The following is a 23,895-nucleotide window of genomic DNA, read 5'->3' as shown; positions in this document are numbered from 1 at the left end:
CGCCTCTCCGCTCTCGGGGAGTTCCTCCAGTGCTCATGAATGAGATATGAATAGTAATTAATAGGATGTGTAAAATGGAGAGAGGAAGTGATTGAGGGTGTGAGATAGCAACAGGAGAATTACACCACCAATTGAGAATCTTCCAAACTTTCTAGTGAAAGTCAGGAAAGTGTAGTTAAGAATAGTAAATTGATAGCTTTCTCTTGGAGACATTTGTGTCCCTGCCTATAATGAACTTTAAAGAAAACTGAATTTGATAGCCTGGCCACTACCCAAGACATCAGAACCATACGGTGGAAGATAAAAAAAGACCTCCAGACAATCTTTTGATAAGATCACCTGAAAGCCCGAGAAAGACTTGTATCGGATGGCACGTGTGGCACGATACTGAGATTCCCCCCCCCCCCCCGGTATGAGTGTGCAAATGTGATTTGTTACATATGAGGCAATTACCATCTGCAAATGTATGGTGAATCTGCACTGAAGAATGGGTCTCAGTCTGCTCAGTTACTTGACAACAGCAAGACATGAAATGGTTAATGTGGCTCAGGAGAGCGAGACAACCTTTAAATCATTGACACATACTCCATGGAGAAACTATCTAATTAATGAAACAATCAGAATAGAGTTAAACACACTGGTACCTGTTAGAGGGATTGAAATTGAAGTTGAAGTGAAGAGTTACATGGAATCTGGATTGAGACAATTGAGGGCTAAGGAGAAACCATGTTTAGTAAGAATTATCCACAAGATGGATATGAGTAAAAGAGAGATCTGGAGAATCTTTTAAGTCCATGATTTGTTGATTAGATGTTAAACTGTAATGTCGTTTGAAATGATTGTAAGACTGAATTTAACTGTGACTGTAATAATTGTGTTTTGTAGGTAACAGAGCGTGGGGAAAAACCAGTATGAATCCAGTATGAGGTGGTTTTGGTGGTGCCTCCTGTGTCACGACTACCGCAACTACTATGCTTTACGAGTCTAACAGGACCTGTCCCATCAATCAACATGTTTTACATAACATCGAAACCTATGCTCAAGTGAAGCTGACAGTAAATGAGATACTTAAGAATGAGCTGCACAATTATGTGGCACAATTTGGATATTACATTCCTGTTGTCTGAAGGCTTCAGTGAGCTCATGATGTGACTGAACTCCTCCCTAAAGCATTTTTATGTTTTGGAGCAAGACAACTCGAGAATAGATATTGAAATTGACAACATAGGGGACAACTCACACTGGTGGGATATTGGGCTTAATACATCAGCACAGCCTTATGTTCGTATTATTTCACACGCTCTGGTAGTTATCCAACTTGTAATGATAGTGTATTTGATATATGTATCGTGTGCAGTAAGACTTTGATACATAATCCAATTGTATACTCATGCCCATGACTAACCAGCACTAACAAATTAATTGAGCACACTGAAAGAGAAGATCCGAAGCAATGTAGAGGAGACCCCAGGCGAGGCAGAATTGGAACACTGGAACAGTGAATTGAATTTGGGTACTGGGTCAGAGGTTGCTCCTTCTCCTCAAATGAATGGACTGTAAGGAAGGGAGAAATCTTCAAGACTCCCTACTAACTAACGCCCAAGTTGAGAGAGCAATAAGAACTAGCTAGATTAGTCAAGAGCCGATTATGAGAAGTCAAAAAGATATTTCCTTCTCAAAGAAGGGAATTGTAAGAAATAGCTGTTAGATTCAAAGATGAGTTTTAATTCTTAGAACAGAGGCTGACAACATGCAGCCGGGAACAGAGAGCAGAAATGCCAGCAAGATCGAATATCAAGCAGCAAAAGACAAATAGAAGTGATAAGGGAATCGTAAAATGCAAAACACAGGGTGGGGGATAATAGACAAAAATAGAGCCGAAAAGTCATAAAATGTCCTTAAAGAAACATAACAAAACATTCGTCAGAAAGATAAAAGGGAGGCCTTGTCAGTCATGCAGAAAGGGACGGCGAGGGATGCTTTCCCGCTTCACAATTGGACAATAGGATGGGGGATCAAATGATTGACACCAGATGATTACCAGCCCACCAAAATAACTATATAGACAACCAAGAGAGGAAATCAGGCAGTTAGGGGCGAAGGCTTTCCCGAGGTGGCTACAGCATAACACCTTGGTCAAGTTTAGCCTCTGAGGTGGCTGATGGCCTAACACCTCCAACAGCTTGAGAGATGACCCAACGGAAGTGACCGCTGCAGTAGACTGCAGGAATCCACACAATCCGAGACCACCGTACTGCCTCCCTGTCCGTCTGGTCGTGGCATTCCGATTCGGGAGTCGTAGATCATTCTCTACTGTCACGGGTTGTATATCCATTATACTCAGCTTAAACCATATGTAATATCTGATTATGCTTTAAAACTGTAGCTCTTTAATAAAAGCCTTGCAACTTCTAAAACCCTTTTGGGTAATCTGTATGAAGCCTGTGATCCGGATCTTACATGTGGATGGATATAACCTCACCCTCTAGTCAGGTGCTTTCTCCTCCTCATCCAGCCCTGGACCATCTCCCCCTGATCCTGTTCACTTCTGCTCTATCGGTCACTTAACCTGCTGCCCTCACACTAGCTACCCAAATCCCTCGGTGTGGATTGGAGCTGTGATGCTGCTTTGCCGAGTGTGTCTGGCTCCTGAACTACACTTGCTGCAGCAAGATTTCTATGGCAACGGGCTTGATTTCTTCTCCCCAAACTGCTGCCAGACGTGTCCTCAGCTGGATAATGCAGCCAACACCCCAAACAGCAATCTCCTCTTTAAGCTGCTGCAGGCCTGTAGCAGCACACAAATTCCATCCGTCTATTGTGCGTACGCCCAACCACAGATGTTGCACATACAAAAAAATGCAAAACACCTGAAACCAGAAATACAGGTGGATGCAGGTGCATTGGAGTTGGCCCAGTTCAGCAGCATACCACCTGACTTTGCTCAGTCAGGTGGGTGGAGAAGAAAACTCAGCCCTACTCTCTGACCAGGAAGATTGCAGGTCTGATCGCCAGCTTGCGTTGAATTACCCGATCTCTAGCTGGGGCAGCAGCAATGGCTGCAGCACTCTTGGATTAGGGAAGGGAAAAAAATCAAAATAGATTCCAGCCCTTTATCGTTGTCCAGCATGCCCTGCTGAAAGTGCGTATGTACGTATTGGATGAGGGCAGGATTTGGCTTGGCTGATAGCAAAATACTGCAGATGTTGGAAATCCGAAATAACAACAGAAAATGCTGGAAAAACTCAGCAGGTCAGGCAACATCCGTGGAGAGAAATTTGAGTTGACGTTTCGGGGGCTTGGCTGTGTTGTCCTCCAGTCAAATAGCTGCACTGCACTCACTTGAGTGAGGTGCCAAGTGTGTGACTGTTGCCTGGGGAATCACTGCACTGCCAAGGAATCAATCCCTGGAGAAGCAAGAGGAAAGGAAACGGGTGAGGAAAGAGCTTCAAACACATGATTTTCCATTAACCTTGATCCAAGGCTGCTTATAAAGCCAGTTATTTTCAAAGTACTGAAAAAGGAGCCTAATAGCAGTTGTTAAAGTTAGTGTCCAAGTACTTCTTGTGTGTTTTCTAAACTTGGCACATTGAAGCTAAAAGTTGTTAGTATTTACAAATGCTGAACTAATAGCAGTCTATTGTGAGGATTGCCTGTGTATCCATTTCTTCCTTGGTCTCCTTTACCTGGTAATACTTGCACCATTTTTACTTTCCAAATCATTTTACTGAATCACTTTTGATACTTCTATTTATTTACCTGCCCTTTTAATAGTTCGACCCTGCTATCTCCCAGGTATATTACTGAAATCATACGACAGATTGTAAACTGGATTCCGAAACTAGGTCAGGGACGAGTAAGAACCACTATCATTTACACAACACAATGGGGTAGAAATTCATTTTGGGCAGTAGCACGAAGCAGGCGGCATCTCATCAGCTGCCTGTTACAGGCCCTGCCCGATAATCAGTTCCTTTTCCTCAGTCGATGTTATACCACCTGTTTTGCACTACTGCTAAAGATGAGTACTTCAGCACAATGATATTGGTGGATGGGCAAATGCGGGCTAGTACCAAAACCTTTTCGGTCTCACAAACAAATGCAGAAAAAACTATGAAAATTAATATGAAATATTAGTTTATATACAAGAGTAAGTGCTTTTTATTAACTGGAAACACAAGTGACCCTGTAATAGAGTCAGAGTCATAGCGGCACAGGAGGAGGCCATTCGGCCCATCGTGTCTGCGCCAGCTCTCTGTAGAGCAATCCAGTCAGTCCCATTCCCCCGCTCTATCCCCGTAGCCCAGCAAGTTTATTTCCCTCAAGTGCCTATCGAGTCTCCCCTTGAAAATATTGAGTGTCTCCACTTCCACCAGCAGCCAGTTCCAGGTCCTCACCACTCGCTGCGTAAAAAAGTTTTTCCTCACATTCCCCCCTGTATCTCTTGCCCAAAACCTTAAATCTGTGTCCCCTAGTCCTTGTACCATCAACTAGTGGGAACAGCCTTTCCCCGTCTAGCCTATCCAAACCAGTCATAATCTTGTACACCTCTATCAAATCGCCCCTCAACCTCCTTTGCTCTAATGAAAACAAATTCAGCTTCTCCAACCTGTCCTTGTAGCTAAGATCCCCCATCCCCAGAACCATTCTGGTAAATCTCCTCTGCACCCTCTCAAGTGCTTTCACATCTTTCCTAAAGTGTGGTGACCAGAACTGGATGCAATACTCCAGTTGTGGCCTAACCAGCACTTTATAAAGGTTCAACATAACTTCTCTATTTTTGTACTCAATACCTCTAGTTATGAAGCCCAAGATCCCATATGCTTTGTTAACCACTCTCTCAATATATCCTGCCACCTTCAGGGACCTATGCACATTAACTCCCAGGTCCCTCTGTCCCTGCACACTCTTTAAAACTGTGCCATTAAGTGTATATTGCCTCTCCCTGTTCCTTCTGCCAAAATGCATCACCTCACACTTCTCTGTATTAAATTCCATCTGCCACTTGTCTGCCCATTCTGTTAGCCTTTCTATGTCCTGTTGCAGTCGATTGATATCATCACTGTTTGCCACACCCCCAAGTTTGGTGTCATTGGCAAATTTAGAAATTCTACTCTGTATTCCAATATCCAGGTCATTTATATGTATCAAAAAAAGCAGTGGCCCCAGCACTGACCCTTGGGGAACACCACTGTCTGCCATCCTCCAGTCTGAAAAACAGCCATTTCCCACAACTCGGTTTTCTGTCCTTAAGCCAATTCCTTATCCAAGCTGCCACTGACCCACCTATTCCACGAGTACTACAAAGAAACCCAATTCTTATTTATTTTAACTGAATTTCATTAATTTGGGTTTTAAAATGTCGCTGATTTTAATCTATTTCACTCCTGAAAATAAACATCTCTAATGTGAAATGGTTTTGTGATCAGTCTCTCACTCTTTCCGACCACTGAAGTTTCCTGATCACAGAATCCCCACAGTGCAGATAGAGGCCATTTCAGCCCATCGAGCCTGCACCGACACATATCCCACCCTATCCCCGTAACCCCACGTATTTAATCCCCTAACACTAAGGGTCAATTTATCATAGCCAAATCAACCTAACCCGCACATCTTTGGACTGTGGGAGGAAACCGGAGCACCCGGAGGGAGAACGTGCAAACTCCACACAGTCGCCCGAGGCCGGATTTGAACCCAGGGTCCCTGGCGCTGTGAGGCAACAGTGCTAACCACTATGCCACCGTGATCTATGTATAAATTTCAGCAGTCTCACAATTGGGGGTAGAATGATGTTACTGTGTCACCAATCAGATCTGGCATTAAAATATGTTTGAAGAAGTTGGAGCTGTAGACTGTAGCATATACTTCCATTAGTGTCTAATATGAGAACTTTGCAACTGTTTCCAGAGCAGCATATTCTTGGCTCTACCAGAAACCCAGGCTGTATGACACATCCTGCACAGCAACACCATTTCATACCTCACCAAGATAAAATGCAACTCCTAAAGCCAGTATAAAATAAGACAAGAGCCGTACTAGGACAAAACATTCCAAAAACAAGGTTTTTTTTAAATTCATTTCTGGGGTGAGGGCGTCACTGGCAAGGCCAGCATTTATTGCCCATCCCTAATTGCCCTTGGGAAGGTGGTGGTGAGCCGCCTTCTTGAACCGCTGCAGTCCGTGTGGTGAAGGTACTCCCACGATGACGGATCAGCGATATACTTCTAAGTCTTGCTGGTGTGTAACTTGGAGTGGTGGTGTTCTCATGCGCCTGCTACCCTTGTCCTTCTAGGTGGAAGAGGTCGCGGGTTTGGTAGGTGCTGCCGAAGAAGCCTTGGCGAGTTGCTGCAGTACATCTTGTAGATGGTTTGAAGCTAACGGAGTATATTTGGATTTCAATGATTAAAAAATTAGCTCTGCCTGAAATAGATGGCTAAATCATGTAATTACTTGCAAACTACTATTTAAGAGCACCATCTTGTGGCCAATCCATAGCACAGGTCTACAGAAACATAATACAGTACTGCAATGCTGGAAATCTGAAATAAGCACAGAAAATGCTGGAAATACTCAGCAGGTCAGGCAGCATCTGTGGAGAGAGAAACATAGTTAACGTTTCAGGTTGATGACCTTTCGTCAGAACTGACTGACATTCGTCAGGCCTGACTGAACCATAGTGAGGCAGAAAAAGGTCTGTAGCCCTAGCTACATCCTATTTATTAGTGGTTCCTTTTTTGGGGAGTGGGGAAAGAAATACTATGTTCTAAATTGTCCACTATAACACTCCTAAAATCTAGAAAAACAGGCATACTTTCTGGCCATTGAAATGAGCGCAGATGTCTTTATTCATAGCCAAAGAGTCTTCACTGGACAGTCCGAGAATACAAAACACCAGACAGTATACGTACTACAGTGGTCGCAGGGATTACATGAAGAATTCTCTACCAAAAGCCCACATTAGCTGATCAAAATGTGTACAGTGGCATTCTGTCCTCTTCACTCTTTCCACAGTGCCAAGGGCTCCACTGGATCTATTTTATTTAAACACTGCAGCATATAATACACCCTGTGCAACAGTTTTGCTCTGATGCAGGTGATCAGCATATGAGCCATGTGTCACATTTTCTTTCCTCTCCGCCACTGATGAAGGCTCCTCCAGCACAAGTTCCCTACCAGAGCTTCTTGTACTCTTTTTAGAGTTTTGCTGTACAAAAACAAATACAAAACCGCCCCACAGGTGTGGTCCCAGTCAAGGGGACTGTAAAAATGGCCATGTGGAGGAAGCTCTCTCTCCGTCTGTTGCTTCTTCCAGCCTACCTCCTCCACAGCTGTCCTGAACCTCAGCACATGCGCTGCTTCACTGTCTGCAAGCATTGAGACATATACAAGGCTTCAACAGATCTCAACCAACCCTAAGTATACGTAAAACTATGGGCCTGAATTTGCGGTCGGAGGCTTCCTGCGGGGAAATGCCTCCGATTCGCAAATAAAATGTGGTCCTAGGCCATTCCGGGTACCCGCGGGTAGAGGCCCACGTATCTCAGGGGCGCGGGTAGTTTGTAAGCGTCCCTGGGATAACGTGGGCCAGCCCAACGAATGAAAGAAGGGAACCCCCATTCACACTTATGGGGATTCTGTATGTACAGGAACTCCATAAACATGAATGAGAATACCCCCAAAAATACATCTACACATCAAATTAAAAAATTTTTTTAAATTAATTAAAATGCCATTTAATTAAATATTTCAAACATTTAATTTTTTGAAAAATAAATTTAAATGTTTTAAAGGGGCTAAAAATAAACTTACCTTATTGTTTTAATGTATAAATGATTGATAAAAATTTATTTTTATGTTTTTTAAACTCCTACGCTGGTAAAGGCAGGCTTTACCGCCTGCTTTTACCAGGCATAAGAATTTCACGGGCATTCACTGGGCAGAACTCTCCTCCTGCGGATGCATTGGATCGGTCAAGAAAATTCTTGACAGATCAAAAGTTCTGGGTTTTCGCGCATGCACTTCGCCTAAACTTGCACTGCCCTTACAGGTGTGTACACACCTTGTACACACCCATAGGGGCCGCAAATTACGGCCCTTTTATATGGGATTAGTATAGTACAGGCCTTTTTCTTTAATAAGGCTTTGCATTTGAGCGAGCTTTTTCTTTAAAGCAATTCTAAATACCTTGAACTTCCTTAACTCCCAATAGTGTTTGGAGTGCAGATATTGTTTCATTCCAAGTCTGTATCTTCCTAGTATGCAATAAATGATCTTTTTATAAAGCCATGGTTTATGCCTGGAGTTTCTCATTTGGAGTAAGAGCCCAACAAATTGAATATAAAATTTTAATCACGTGGGGTTAAAATGTATTTCCCAAATTTAGTATAGAATAAAATTACATTGCACCTTTTGTCCCTACATTCACTACCTGGAGTTGGCACCTGTGGAATGCTTTAAGAAAGTATACGATACAAGAGTGTGAACTGAATATACTAAAAGAGCATAGTTATTCCCCCTGCCCCCAAAGGTATTTAACACAATGCCACACTAGAGTTAGGTTTCAAATAAAAATAAAGCTGGCTAGTCTGACATTTTAAATTTATTATACAGTAAGATGCAAGTTCTCCTTTCAAAGTGATTAATATAATTTACAGTAATGTTTTTAGATCAGCAGACATTATAGATCATAAATAAAACAGGGACACCTACTGGATCCATTTTCTCATTTAAAAATTGAGTACAAGTAACACAATCAAATTAAACAAACTGCTCAGATTAAATATGTGTCATTTTGCTGGCACACAATAAATGAATCAGAGAGCATCAATAAGTCAAGATGGCGTCCGTGGCGGTCGCAGGGTAAGCGCTCTCCCTGAGTCAGTCGGCCCACTCCCGCTACAGACGCTGTGGATCGGCGCTGAGGAGTTCGGCGAGGAGGCAGCAGAAGCAGCGATGGAGGCCACAACGACCCGCTGTAGCACGGCGGCCAGCAGCTCCTCAGCGTGAGGCTCGAAGGTCGAACCGGTAGAAGGGGAGGCGGCCAGCGGACTGAGGGCGGGAAAAGCAGGCCCTGGAAGGTCGGACACCGCGGGAGGCTCGGAGGTCAGACCGGGTGGAAGGAGAGCCAGGGAGAAGCAGGCCCCGGGACGTCGGTACCACGGCGGCTGAAGATTGTCGGGCAGGGGTGCGGGAAAGGCGGAGCGAGGCGAGAGCGGACCCTATTGTGATGGCGCCGATGAAGATGGCTGCCGTCCTTGCGGGCTCCGTGCGTACCAGGCAGCTAAGTGTCCTTTGCTGCTTGGTGCGCTCGGCTCGTTAAGAAAAAAGCATTTCACTGACTGGATTTCACTTGTTGTATTTGGTTATGTGACAAATAAAATTGAAATTGAATTGATCAAATGAAAAAACATTTCTTCTTAAAAAGAAAATACACTACAATTCTATGTATCCATTTTGAATATTTCCCTACCAATTTCAGCAGTAGTTAAAATTGGATTAATTCGGAAGCAAAAGTGATCAATGTCTTAAAATCAGTAACAAAGTAAGAATTCCATTCACCAGTCAGGAGCTGATTTTCTGTCACATTATTGCTTTATTCAGTTTCTTTTACTACATATAAAATGGCTGCAATTCTTTGGCTCAGTGATATTTTTGTCTGATTACACTACTGTGAAGCGCCTTGGGACGTTTTCTTACGTTAAAGGTGCTACTTAAATGCAATTTGTTGTTGTAAGAAATAACAGGACAATTCAGAAGAAAATATAAATCAGTTTTCCATTCTTCATGACTCATCTACATGAGTACTGTCTTTTTAAAAATAATTTGGGTAAATCCAGATTGCAATGACATTTATAGACTCTGAAAAAGAATTTGCTAAACATGACTGAGCAGGGGAACAATTGGCACCTTAATGGTGTAACATAACCGATGTTTCCTATATGCTGCGCTTTGTTCTGTGCGGTCCGTTTCTTTCAGTGCGCGGTCCCTTTAAATTTCTGCGCATGCGCGGTATTTACAATGGAGAAGCCGGTGAGCAGCCTGCGCGAGACCTTTCCCATTACGGCGTGGCCGCTTAGAGGAAACACCGAGATAATGGCCCAGAAATTCGGGTCTCCACGGGTGAGTACGCATGGGGTACTCATCCGCAAGCCCAATGGAAGTGCCGGTTTCCTGCATGCACTGCGCATGAAACCGGCACTTCCGTTCCCCTGAAAGCAGGGGTTCAGCGGTCGAACGCGTGCGTGGGAGAGGCAGCGCATGCGCATCGAACTTTGTTTTTTTTTTTTAAAAACAGGTTTTCCTGGGAAGGTAAGTCTCCAGAAGTCAGACATGACAAGGTAATTGGTGAATTCATTAAAATTGAAACATTTTTTCCACAGGTTTATTATTTTTAAATACTTTAAAGAAAGGTAAGTTTATTTTTAGCCCCATTAGAAAATAAAATTAATTTTTTCAAAAACTTAAATTGTTTAAAATAGTTATTTCATGTAATTTATAGTTTATTTAAAAAATGTGATTTAAAAAAAAATTTATTTGAAGATTTAGTGATGTTTTGGGGCCCGTAGTTTTTCTAAGTTTGACAGCACTTCCTGTCAGACTTATGAATGGGCATTTCCCTGCACCGATTGACTCTCCATGGCCCACGTGATCCCAGGGGACGCATCGGACTAACTGCGCCCCTGGGATACGCAAGCACTGCACGCCGGCAGCTGGAGCAGGCCCAGGATCGGAATTCCACGGGGCCCCACAGCTCAACGGCCGGCGCACAAGGTAAGTACAGGTCGGGGGCTTGCACCCACGGGAAGCCCCCGACCCGAATTTCTGGGCCCATAACTATAGCCAACTGTACTTGTCATACAGTGGTCAGTTATATCTTTACTGTCCCGAAATAGGACCGCTGTAGCGAAGTGAGAGTGGAGAATAGTGGATTATCTATTTCAGGCCACAAGTGAAGAAGAAGTCTTAAATATGCCACTGTAGCCCACTATATATTCAAAATAAATAATGATTTTTTTTCCCCAAAAAGAGGTTGAACCCAAGTACACAAAAACATTTGGCTGCACTATGAACATCATTTATACATAAGCGAGAAATCAGTGGGAGGGAAGCAAAAATTAGTCTTTGGGTCGATTTCTTCTGGTAAGAGGAAATGCATATTTCTTAGCTTCTGGTATTTGCTCATCAATGGTAACCCACTGACCCTGCTCATTTTTAATAAGGACCCCTAAACAGCGTACACCGTCTCCTCTCTTACGCCTGGGAATGGTTTGGCCCATAATACTTTCCAGCATCTTGTTATTCGACAGGCTTATACAGTACAGTTGAAAGTCATTTATCACATCGTCTGTGTAGTATTTGAGGATTTCCTCCTTTGGAATGAGGGGAACACATTCCTCCTTGTGACCACTTTTCCAGTGGTACTTCTGGCAGGCTTTGCTGCAGTAATATGTAAGCCGACAGCGTTCACAAGAGCGAAAGTGACACTCGGAGTCTTCTAGTTGATCACAAGCAGGTGAAGAGCATATAGTGGGAAACGTTTCTGGTGGTTTGGTTTCTGTGTCAGAAATTGTGGATATGTACCTAGCTTTAGGTTTATAATGCACGTAAGGGTTTTTCTTGTATTCTTCCGGATTGTCCACAGCCATCATGGCTTTTTTAGCAACTTGTATGCCTGCCATCTCATATTCATTTTCCTGTGACAAGTACCAAATTATTTGGGGGAAGGAAGATCTATCCCAGGTTTGCTTACAAATTGGAATGTGATAATGCTCTGCCAGGACCAGCCATGCTTTTACAAGTAGCCCAAGGTTCAATCTTTGGTCAGACATTTTCCACGCTACTTCCAGGCAGTTAAAGATCTGCAACTGGCACAGATACTTTATGTCATCCTCAGTGCACAAGACAAGACAATTGTAAAGAATCTTCAAGCACTCCTGCCAGATGAAATGGCGCAAGTGAGTAATTTCACCGTCAAAAACAAGCATGATGCCAATGTTGGTAACGATTCTGTATCGCTTATCCCACATTCGTCTAACGCAAGGCATGTAACAAGATATGCGACGCAAGAAACCTAAAGCCTGAAAAAAGGTAGAATGAGAGTGAATCAACTTCATGCTACCTTCTGCAAAGCACTCATCCACCAGTTCGGACCACGCAATTTCAGCAAAGCGCTGCAAAAAGACATGCGCTTCTGGGCGACAGTCCTCGGCTCCGTTAATACCAATTTTATCAAACAAATTCAGCATGATAGTATGGAGTTCTGACTGGGCCTCATAGGTGTCTTGTAGAATGAGTCTCATTATGCGTTTAATCAAATTGTCAGTGGAGTCTCCAATCAGCATCTAAAAGATATCACAAATAGTTTACAAAACACATGTTAAAATCAGCCAGGTAAAGGGGGGGGGGGAATAACTTTTACTAGGACAGGAAAGGAATAAATTGATTTGAACCAACACATTTCCATACATATTTTTAACAGCTGGGTACACAGCACCTCAGGCACAGACAGACCTTTTTGCAGGGTATATGTCTCTCCTCTCATTAAGCAACAGCATTAGGGCAACAATTGAGTTGTGTTTTTTTGATACAAAGGAAAAACGGATGGTCAAAAGTTCATTGCAGAACTATGCATGGACCAGGTTTGGTTTGAAAATGAATAAACAATGCAAGCCATAAAAAATGCAAACAAAGCACTGGGGTTCAGGACTAGAACTGAAAAGCAGAGAAGTAATGTTTCAACTTACATAGAACCTTGGTTAGACCACACTTTAGAGTACTGTGCACAGTTCTGGTCACCATGATATAAAAAAAATATAGCGGCACTGGAGAAGGTGCAAAAAAAATTTACAAGGACGATACCAGAACTGAGAGATTATAACTATCAGGATAGACTGAACAGGCTGAGGTTCTTTTCTCTAGATAAAGGTCTTTAAAATTATGAAGGGGTACAATAGGGTAGACATAAAGATGACGTTTCCACTTGTAGGCGAGACCAAAACTAGGGGCCATAAATATAAGACAGTCACCAGTAAATCCAATAGGGAATTCAGGAGAAACATCTTTACTCAGAGTGGTTAGAATGCGCTACAAGGAGTAGTTGAGGCGAATAGCAGAGATGCATTTAAAGGGAAGCTACATAAGTACATGCGGGAGAAAGGAATAGGATATGTTGATAGGGTTAAGAAAAAAGACTTGCATTTATATAGCACCTTTCACGACCACCCGACGTCCCACAGTTCTTTACAGCCAATGAAGTACTTTTGAAGTGAAGTCAGTGTTGTAATGTAGGTTAGGTGAAGTAGGGTGGGAGGAGGCTAGTGTGGAGCATAAACACTGGTATAGACCAGTTGGGCCGAATGGCCTGTTTCTGTGCTGTAAATTCTATGAAACAGGCTGAAAACCAGGGATGCGTCCTGCGCACACCAGCTGCTGTCCACAACAATAACAGGCTGTTGGTTGACAATAAATCTCCCCGGGCACAGGTGAGCTGCTGGGCGGCTCTGCCAGGAGTCAGCCCGGGAGCGGCGGGGTTATCAGGCAGCGAAGGCCGAGGGTGCAGGCCGCTCCTGGGTGCCCGGCTCCGGGTACAGGTATTTCAGCGAGCCCGGCCTCTGAACCAAAGGCCGGCTTCCGTCCGACCGACCTCCGGTATCTAAACAAACCGGCCGGCCCGCACTCACCTCCAGCCGCTGTTTGTACGGGGCTGCGCTCCCTTCGCGCTTCAGCTGCCGGCTCGACTCTGGCTTCTCCTCCGCGGCCGCCATCGCAACCGTCACCGGCCCGACAAGAGAGACACCCAGCCAGCCGCCGGGAGCGGACTCCGGGCCGTGCTGCCACCTACAGGCTTGGCAGAACGGTCTCGCCACAGCCAACTCTACACAAACAACCAGCCCAAGTTCCCAGTCCAACTCTGCAAAAACAACCAGCCCAAGTTCCCAGCCCAACTCTACACAAACAACCAACCCAAGTTCCCAGCCCAACTCTACAAAAACAACCAGTCCAGCAAATGCATATAACAAATGCTAAATACTACAGATGCTGGAAATCTGAAATAAAAACAAATGCTGAAAACAGTTCTGATGAAAGGCCATCATTAATTTCACCTGCTGAGTATTGCCAGCATTTTCTGTTTTTATCCTAGCCATCTATAGTCCACCACACCAAGGAAAATTAAACCAGATACTTTTGTCTTTACATGAGGTAACATGCCCCAAGTGGTAAAAACTGACATTTTTTTAAATTGCATCCTGTTTACATTTTAGAACTGGTGCTGTGACTTAGACTTCCTCTGCTCCACATTGGAGCCAGACCTCAGACACCAAATAATAACACCTATAGACCTATGCTCCAATAAGGCATCAATGGTATCTCATTTCTTTTTATGTATTCCAATTTTGCTCCCCTCCAGTTTTGTCCCCATTTTCCTTCCTTTCTGAAGCCAGTAACTCATTCTAGTTCTACAGGCATCAAGGTGGCAGTTGTCTATTCAACAGAGAGTGTAATACAGCCAAGACCAATCTTGACTTTTTTTTTTATCAAGACAGTTGTCTGACACACAAGGGAACTCATCAAAATACTGAGAAATCTGCAAAATTTGAGTTTCTGTTTGTCTGACACAGAGTCCACATTCTCTCATTTTAGTGACACGTGTTAAAGTCAAGAGCTCAGGTGCAGGGAAGATCCAACATTTATGGACCCTTCACAAACCACTGCCCACTGCTTGTCAAACCAGGACCACCTGGGTCATTGGCTTGCAGCTTTATCAGGAGGCAAGTAGCAAGAGTCCCAGTCTCCCGTGATAGCTCTTTTTAACAATCCAGGCTGGCTGGCCAATTATCCACTATTCCCTAGAGTGCTGCGGACCTTCCTGGCTCAGGAATTGGATAGCTGACTCTGCTATAGAGTTAACTCATTTCTGAGTATTCTCCCAGCAACCAATGGAAACATGCACAATTTCCAGCAAGGGTCACTGGATAGTGATCAGGAGCAGGAATTCTGGCTGATTTCTATCCTGGAGATGTATGGGGCAGTTGTTGAGTTGCCATAGCTGACATTAACTAAGTAACCACAGAACAGAGATTGAATTTGAAGATTTCCAGTTTGTATTGTGCAGTAGCATTGTTGCATTTACTTACTAATCCACTGGGGGAGCTGATGGACAACAGTACATGGGGGGCGATTTTAAGCCTACGTGCTGATGCGCTATCAATAACTCAAAAGACTGAGATTAAGCGAGTAATTAACAGGCTTTTATTAACAAGAGAATGAAGGTGTGCCTCGAGTGGTCGACCGGTCCAGAATACAAAGGGGCTGTGGAGCAGTCACCTTTATACCTGGATTCGTGGGATGAGTCAGCCGAGGCATGTACAGGCATGTACACAGTGGAATACAAACAGTGGTTTACCACACGTGCCCATCGGAAATCAGGTGACCCTGGGTTACTTACCTTCCCTGGAGCTGCCCAGATCTCGTCATCCACGATTTTGACTCGGGCTTCTGGACGGGTGGCTAAGCCACTCACCCAAAGTCAGCAGGGTCCTCATTGATGTATGCAGATTGCCCGATGATGTCATCTGGCCCCACCCCCGGAACCCTCTTTTACACACCTACCTGCATGAAAGTGGGCATGGGCCGGCAGCTGCTTCCTGCCCGGAATGGCATGGACCGGCAGCATGTTAATGGGGCTTAGGCGTTAAAATAGCCTACTGTAGTGGGTGAGCTTATAACTCACACCCACCACTCACCCACCCGGAACTAAAATTGGGGCCCCTTTTTCAAAGTAACAAGAGTAGGCCATTCAGCCCATCAAGCCTGTTCCGCCATTCAATTAGATCATGGCTGATCTGGATCTTAATTCCATCCACCCGTCTTGGTTCTGTAACCCTTAATACCCTTGCCTAACAAAAATTTATCAATCTTAATATTGAAATTTTCAATTGATCTAGCCTCAACAGCTAATTGGGGGGGAGAGTTCCAGATTTCCACTGCCCTTTGTGTGAAGAAGTGCTTCCTGGCATCACCCCTGAATGGCCCAGCTCTAATTTGAAGGCTATGCCCCCTTGTTCTGGACTCTCCCACCAGAGGAAGTATTGCATTGGTGACACTTAAAAGGATATTTTTTATGATAAATTGCTTTGCACATCAAAAGGTTACAGCAAACAAGGAAACCACAATGGGATTAGTGATGCATTGACATTCATGATGCCAATTAGGTCTGTGCAACAATTTCAAAAATGTATTTAAGTATTTCTTGCTGAAGTGACACAGCATGGTGGAGCACTAAGGTATGGTAGTGAATGATGGGATACATGTTCCATTTCCAACCCCACTTAATTCTTGATGTCACTAGAGATTATGAAGAATATCTAGATAGTTCCCTGACTAATCCAGGACCCAGATCTGTTTAATTAAGGCAATAAGGCATCTTTCATTATAACCTATAAATAGAATCCAAAATGTATAAGATAAATGTTTGGATTTTTTTTGCTAGAATTACTCTACCAGTTTTGTCCTCATTTTACCCTTATCTTCAGAATGATGCAAGTTTTTTTAATAACTGAACTGACAATGAAGGATATGATATGGGGGTTGTGAAACACCATTATCTTATTTTTATGTTGAGACACTCCATAACTTAGAATAGTTAAAGTCTTACTGAGAAATGTGACTCATCACCACAAGCAGCTCTCCAGTACTTCACCCAAGTGCCCATTCTTCATATATGAGCCATAACAGAGCATTGGGGGGCTATTTAACTGTGGAAGGAATCACAGCCAAGCCCAATCCACCCAACATTGTCACATGTATATTTTCTAGTAGCGATCATGTGACAGTAATGCAGAGCAGAGACTTTGTCTGATTTTTTTTCTGTTCTCTAGCCCAGGGACACTGTGGCCAATAGTAGTGCCTCCAGTGCCACTTTGGATCAGTCCTGGCCAATGTTTATCCCTCAATCAACATCACTAAAAAAATGATCTGGTCATTATCACATTGCTGTTTGTGGGAGCTTGCTCTACACAAATTGGCTGCCACATTTCCCACATTACAAGAGTGGCTACACTTTAAAAGTACTTCATTGACTATAAAGCACTTTGGGATGTCTTGAGGTTGTGAAAGGCGCTATATAAATGCACGTCTTTCTTTTTTTTCACTGTTATTTTGTTCTCCATTTTTGAATGCCTCCAAGAGTACTGTGAAAAGGGAAACATGTCCTCATCATGTTGCATCCCTGAGGTGGACGGGGAGAAACATATTGGGGTAGATTTTTGTCTTTACCATCCGGGCATTAAGCATTACCTGGACAGAGCATAGGCAGATAGGGTGGACTGTTCATTAGTAATGGAGCCTGCCTGATTTTCTTCCCATTCATTATTAATGGAGTGAAAATCAGGCAGGCTCTGTTGCCTCCCCACGCTCCGCTCAGGCAATGAAGTCCATCCCACCTTCCCAGGAGAAAGAGAAAGCATGTAAGCATGTAAAGCCTGAAAACCTTTCACCTGCTGCACTCCCTCCCTCCAGGCAGCTTTCACATCTCACCTTGGCAGGAGGCTGACCGTCTCCCTAGAGTTAACCACCCTCCTTTGCTGAACCTCCTGTAGAAGAACCTCCAAGGCATGGTCATTGACAGCGGCAGCTTTGCCAACATTGCTCTTTGCAGCCATATTAGCAGACGGCCAATAGTGGTTAGCCAACAAAAAATTGTCTCCCTTTTCAGAGCACACTGCCCTCCTTTAAATGCCACTGGCAATTACTCAGCTTGCAGGCCTGACTACTTGTGACTATCTGCTACATTCAAAGAGCCTAGGTAAATGGAGGGAAAGGTTTCTCTCACAAAACCCAGGTGCCGTGGACACACAGCCTAATTTTGCTGGGATCACAAAAGTGTTTTTTTTAGTATCTTACTGTAATGTATAATTACTTTATGCTGCAATGTGAGATATTGGTTCCTATTTACTGTATTCAGTTTACAAGGTAAATATTTGGCAGAATCTTTTTTATACAGGAGGATATTGATAGCCACCAAATTTAATTGTTTTTACCATGTTTACCATTTAAAGAATCAAATCTGCTGGAGTCAAAGTGGCTGATTACTTGAATGTTTTGCTGAGACTGTGACAGTTTGTTTCTGTTTTAACATCACTAATGCCAGACAAGATTGTGGAGCTCTGATGCCCATGTGCCTTATCACTGGTAATCAGTAGCCGACTACAGGCAGTAGACAAAAAGAGCACTAGGAGCAGACAAGATAATCGTACTTACTTTCCTGATTGAACACAAATAGTTCTTAGGTACCTGTTGTTTACTTTGAAGTGAGTTAATGGGCTGTAATGTTTTAGTGCTGGGAAATCTCTGTGGAGCCATTTACACTGTTGCCAGTGATGAGTCTCAGTACCGTGAATTCTACCTGCCAAGCTTCTTTGGGATGTCTTTTCAGCAATTAAAGTGTAACTTTGAGAAGTAGCAGCAATTTTTCATACACTGTAAATATTTTAACTGTTATGTCCTATGTGTACTTTTGGAAATCCTGTTGTAAGCCACTGTCAGTTAAACCAGTGTTTGATTTTTAATGCTTAGCATATATTAAAGTGGCAGAATTGTGACCAAGTCACTTCAGTAGAAGAGTGCTGGACTTTAATTAAAGCTGCTTTTATATTGGCAACTATTGCGGTTCACATTCTCAACGGCTGATGTCTGTGAGCCGGCTCCCAGTACAGTAGTTATACTGCTAACTCCGGCTCCGTCATCCTGGCAGCAGACTCACAGGTCCATGAAAAACTAGGCCTTACAGTCTGCCAATGGGATAAAGGAGCTGCATTTCGAAGTGTAAACAGTGAGAGCCTGTTCACAGATGTCAGTCTCCTGGAATTCAAACAAGAGCAGTTTTTAGATTGTGCTAATACTCATGCGAGTGGGGCTGGCTCTTGACTCACAGGTGTCACACAGCCAACTGCAGCCTGAAGGTAAATTTGCTGGGATTTTCTACGGCCAGCAGCCAGGAAGGCATGGTTTTATTTTAACCGGGTCTTCTTGGCTACTGACTTTAGCAAACCCCAGCAAATTTACTTTCAGTTTATAATAGGGTGACCATATTTTCTAAACCAAATCCAGGGACACACAGCAAAGTAGCCAGGACGGGAAATGTAGGTTGTGCGGTGTAGTGAGACAAAATTTTTTAGCAGCCTACATTTTAACAGTTGCACATATACACTGCAAATGCAAAAGAAATGTGCATATAATTAGCACAGATGTGATGTCACACTATTGAAGCACATTCAGACACCTGACCGCCCTCCCCCCACCCCCAGTGACTGAGGTCAAACCTGCCACCCCCACCCCCTCAGTGACTGAGGTCACAGCTGATCCCAGCCACCCCCACAAACCTGGTGACTGAGGTCACACCAGACTCCAGCCCCCACAGTGTCTAAGATTAGCCCACCCCACTTCCCCTGGTGACTATGACTGGGCCCTCCCCCCACGGCCTCTCCCTCCCCCGCTGCGGTTGCCGTGCTCCGGTTGCCGTGCTCCCAGGCACTTCAGCTGCCAACAATCCAGCAGCACGAGCTCGGCCAGAAACTCAGAAACCGTAATCAGCACTTGTGCAGAAAGAGCGCCCTGTCACGCGTGCGCAGTGAGTTACTCTGACCATTGTACAAGTTGTTGTTTAATTTAGCCTTAGAGCCACAAACTGACAGCTGAGGGTGGGTACCCTCACTGCCCAGAGGTGCCCTCACTGCCCAGGGGTACCCTCACTGCCCAGGGGTACCCTCACTGCCCAGGGGTACCCTCACTGCCCAGGGGTACACTCACTGCCTAGGGGTACCCTCACTGCCTAGGGGTACCCTCACTGCCCAGGGGTACACTCACTGCCCAGGGGTACCCTCACTGCCCAGGGATACGCTTACTGCCCAGGGGTACCCTCACTGCCCAGGGGTACCCTCACTGCCCAGGGATACGCTCACTGCCCAGGGGTACCCTCACTGCCCAGGGGTACCCTCACTGCCCAGGGGTGCCCTCACTGCCCAGGGGTACCCTCACTGCCCAGGGGTACCCTCACTGCCCAGGGGTACCTTCACGGCCCAGGGGTGCCCTCACTGCCCAGGGGTACACTTCAGGGACAAGTTTTGTGAACCGGGAACTCTTCCGGGGACATTGTTTGCCCGGGGACGCAGTCCCTCATCCAGGGACTGTCCCTGGAAAACAGGGACGTGTGGTCACCCTAGTTTGCAACCAACTGCGTGTCGGAAGCTGGAGACATAATATAAAAGAAGCTTTAAATTATGTCAATATAAAAGCTGCTCAAGAGGATTTTGAGACAAACTTCCAGTGACTATTCAATCTGAGTCTCTTACCCTTGTGGCACAGGATTCATCAGTTTTCAGTGCTGATATTAGAGCTTTGTGCAGTTGTGAAGTGTTCCATTATGGAGAGTAAAAGCATCATTGGATTCGTTGCTTCCTACATCCTGCTTGTCCGTGAACAGAAATTTCCTCCAACTAAATATTGGCAAGACCAAAGCCATTGTTTTCATTCCCCACCACAAATTCCATTCCCTAGCCAATGACTCCATCCCTCTTCCTGGCAACTGTCTGAGGCGGAACCAGACTGTTTGCAACCTTGGTGTCGTACTTGACCCCGAAATGAGCTTCCGACCACATATCTGCGCCATCACCAAGTCCACCTACTTCCAACTCCGTAACATCGCCCATCTCCGCCCCTGCCTCAGCTCATCTGCTGCTGAACCCCTAATCCATGCCTTTGTTACCTCTAGACTCGACTATTCCAACGTACGCCTCAAATGAACAATCAAGCTGTGACAGCCTTAACATAAGTGGTTTATTTTTCAGGTGTTTTTTCCAAGTTTTACTCATGTTGGGTGGATTTACTAGTGCATAATAATTAAATGTTCATGTCATGGCAGCAGCCGAAATTGGTGATAATTTAACAAAAATTCTCAACGTCTTTAGTTAGAATGGCTTGTCCCCAGATGGAGCATCATGTTGCTTCTGCAAAATTCCTTCCTCTCACCCCCCACACACCGCGGGGCACATGCCCCAGGAACATCAGAAATGGTGCAGGTGCTCGCCCCCCTCTATTCAAATGACCTCGACCCCAGAATTTAGGACGGGGATCTGGGCTGCAGCAGATTGGCAGCTGGATATCCCGTCCACCACGCTTCCGGGAGCAGATTGAAGCCCCAAGAATTTCAGGTACACAAAAAGAAGACAAGGGACAGTCCAAATTTGATCTTTACTGGCAAAGGTTTACAGACAGATAACTAACTGGAGTCACTATGATGCATCAGCACTGTATTTATTGGAGTATTTTGTTTCTATATTACAATCTTTCTTTATAACCTTTTGCCAGCATAGCAACCATCTGTTCACTTTGATCAGCTATAGTAAATCAAGCATGTGAGGAATTTTCAGTCAATTACCATATACAATTGTAGTGCAGTCTCCATGCTGTCTGTCACTACCTCACACACAACTCTATTAACAGATGAAACTGACAGAATGGAGACAGTTACAAATGTATTACCCAGGTGGGAGGAGTTGAGAACATGAAGGTAAAAATGAGCCAAATGCTGGATAAATACTCTCACTGAATGCACTTACAGCAAGTCTCAGGCAAATAATACTGTTTTTAATTTTTATAAAAGAGTGATTTTTCATTTGGTGTTTTTATAGTTTAGTTCGCAGAACAACCACAGCAGTCCGTCCACCAACTTTCCATGTTTGCATTGCTAAAAGTGGCTTATTTACCCCGAACCAGTTTTGTGATTTAGAATAAGAGGATACGTTTTAGTAATATAAATGGAGGGGGGAATGGAGGGAGCAGGGCACGAATATTACCCTCCCATTTCTTTTTCTTCTTAGGCAGTCCCTCGGAACCGAGGATGACTTGCTTCCACACTAAAAATGACTTCTCAGGTGACTGATGAGTCCAATGCGGGACCTACAGTCTCTGTCACAGGTGGGGCAGTCGGTGGTTGAAGGGGCGGGTTGGCGGGGTGCTTGGGTTGACGTGCGCTCCTTCTGCTGTTTGCACTTGGCTTCCGCTTGTTCCCGGCGAAGAGACTCGAGGTGTTCGGCGCCTTCCCGGATGCTTCTCCTCCACTTTGTGCGGTCTTGGGCCAGGGATTCCCAGGTGTCGGTGGGGATGTTGCACTTTTTCAAGGAGGCTTTGAGGGTGTCCTTGAAGCATTTCCTCTGCCCACCTGGGGCTCTCTTGCCGTGTTGGAGCTATCCGAAAAACAGAAACGCTAAATGGAACAGTGCCTACAAATGGGTGTTCTCTCACTGCAGTTTCTGGACACATTCGTCCAGTTTTTGCAAGGCATGTCTAAAGAACTTTATAGCCGTGAGTAGTAATCATGTGTGGTCCTGAAGATATAAGAGGCATGTCTTCTGAAAGCCTGAGCAATGTACCTGAACATGACAATGAGAGAAAACTCATCTATATTTAAATTACTGGTGTCGCACCAGAATCATTTTGTGTGTAAACTATTCCTTTGATACTGGTGCCCAGAATGATCATGGATGGTAGGCTCACATCAAGGAGCAGTTCAAGATTAGCATTGTTTACACTGTTATCCACTGGGATTGTGCTCAGTTCATTCTAGGTACTTTAAAAAATTGGTACTCTTGTCATTTTGAACACAGGAGAGTGACAGCCACTAACCAGCTCTCCACAATAGCATTGCCAAAACTGGCTCCCTTATACTGACAGTAGAATTGTCGACTTGCATTTTTGTGATTCCAATAGATTAGTGTCAATACTCCCAACAACATTAGCTGTGTCACTTCCATATGCATTATGAAGGAGGTGCAGTGATGGTGAAGTTGATGCTGCTTTAATGTTCTTTCATACATTAGATCCTTGCAGGTACTTGTGTGTCTGTAGCTTGTGATCAGGGAGTGATTAATAAGTGGGCATCGGACTCTAGCATGCGTATTTTCTTCAATTTATTCTTGAGATGTGGGCGACACCAGCAAGGTAGCATTTGTTGCCCATTCCTAGTTGCTCTGAGGGCACTAAGAGTCAACCACATAGTGTGAAACTGGAGTCATGTGTAGGCCAGACTGGAGAAGGGCAGCAGGATTTTTCTCTTCCCTGGAGGACATTAATAAACCAGTTGTTTTTTTTACAATAATCCCGCACTTTTATTATCATTTTTTCTGGTGCCAGCCACAAATGACCAGATTTAATGAATTCAATTTCACAACTTGGTATGGTAGGATTTGGACTCGTGATCTCTACGTTGCTAGTCCAAGACCATAACCACTAGAAGAAATTAGCCTTTAATTAAGCACATAACATTTACAACAGTGTAAAGGTTCACGCTTAGCTTCCCTCTCCTGGAGGGGTCATTAATCTTTTTCTGGCACAGCATCCACACCCCTGGCATGGCACTGCTGCTGCTGATGGCCACAGCCACATCATGCCATGTTCTGCCTGCCACAGCCTTCATGACCTTCCTACCATGGTGGAGATAAAAGACTTCCCTGCAACAGCTGCTCAGTAGCTTCATGATTCAAAGCGTGCGACCATTCCTCCTTACTGACACACTGATGGTATGTATGCATGTTGTTTATTCTGCTACTGCCAGAAACACTTTCTCCTGGTCACTGTCACTTTAAAAATGATCTGCTGGTGGAAATTACTTCTCAGAAACACTTTCGGATATTTGGCTGTAGGTTTTAAGCTTCCAAAATATTCAACTAGGCCCAGGCTGCAGTATTTCCTCCACAGGCTCTCTCAAAGCCCCAGAATGCACCAGCCCCTTTAAGCAGCTTTTAAGGCCTACAGCAGTGCTTCCATTTTCTGTGCCCTCATGACTGCACCCAATTGGAGCCCCCAGCCATGGAACATCCACAATATGATAATTCGCCATGG

General features: G+C 44.4%; 1 protein-coding gene across 1 annotated transcript; it reads right to left on the bottom strand.

Annotated features, from left to right (window-relative positions):
* Window positions 1-8,581: 8,581 nt before the first annotated feature.
* On the bottom strand, window positions 8,582-13,858 carry LOC147105719 (uncharacterized). Its single transcript, XM_086010347.1, has 2 exons — window positions 13,680-13,858; window positions 8,582-12,341 (listed from the first exon to the last, which is right to left on the bottom strand). Exons 1-2 carry the CDS (start codon window positions 13,761-13,763, stop codon window positions 11,115-11,117), a joined length of 1,311 nt encoding a protein of 436 aa, XP_085866473.1. The 5' UTR covers window positions 13,764-13,858; the 3' UTR covers window positions 8,582-11,114.
* Window positions 13,859-23,895: the final 10,037 nt, after the last annotated feature.

Source organism: Somniosus microcephalus, chromosome 17, assembly GCF_052327205.1.
Source record: "Somniosus microcephalus isolate GS21.2 chromosome 17, FLI_Smic_1.0, whole genome shotgun sequence".
NCBI classification, from domain to species: domain Eukaryota; kingdom Metazoa; phylum Chordata; class Chondrichthyes; order Squaliformes; family Somniosidae; genus Somniosus; species Somniosus microcephalus.
The sequence above is the reverse complement of the archived record's forward strand: the minus strand, read 5'-3'. Positions and strand labels throughout refer to the sequence as shown.

What these genes read in the sequence shown, in the direction of transcription:
- LOC147105719 (XM_086010347.1), bottom strand. Translation starts at nt 13,763, where the DNA reads ATGGCGGCCGCGGAGGAGAAGCCAGAGTCGAGCCGGCAGCTGAAGCGC. An exon ending in CGTACAAACAGCGGCTGGAG is followed by an intron (nt 12,342 to 13,679) that starts GTGAGTGCGGGC and finishes GATATCTTTTAG; the next exon opens with ATGCTGATTGGAGACTCCAC.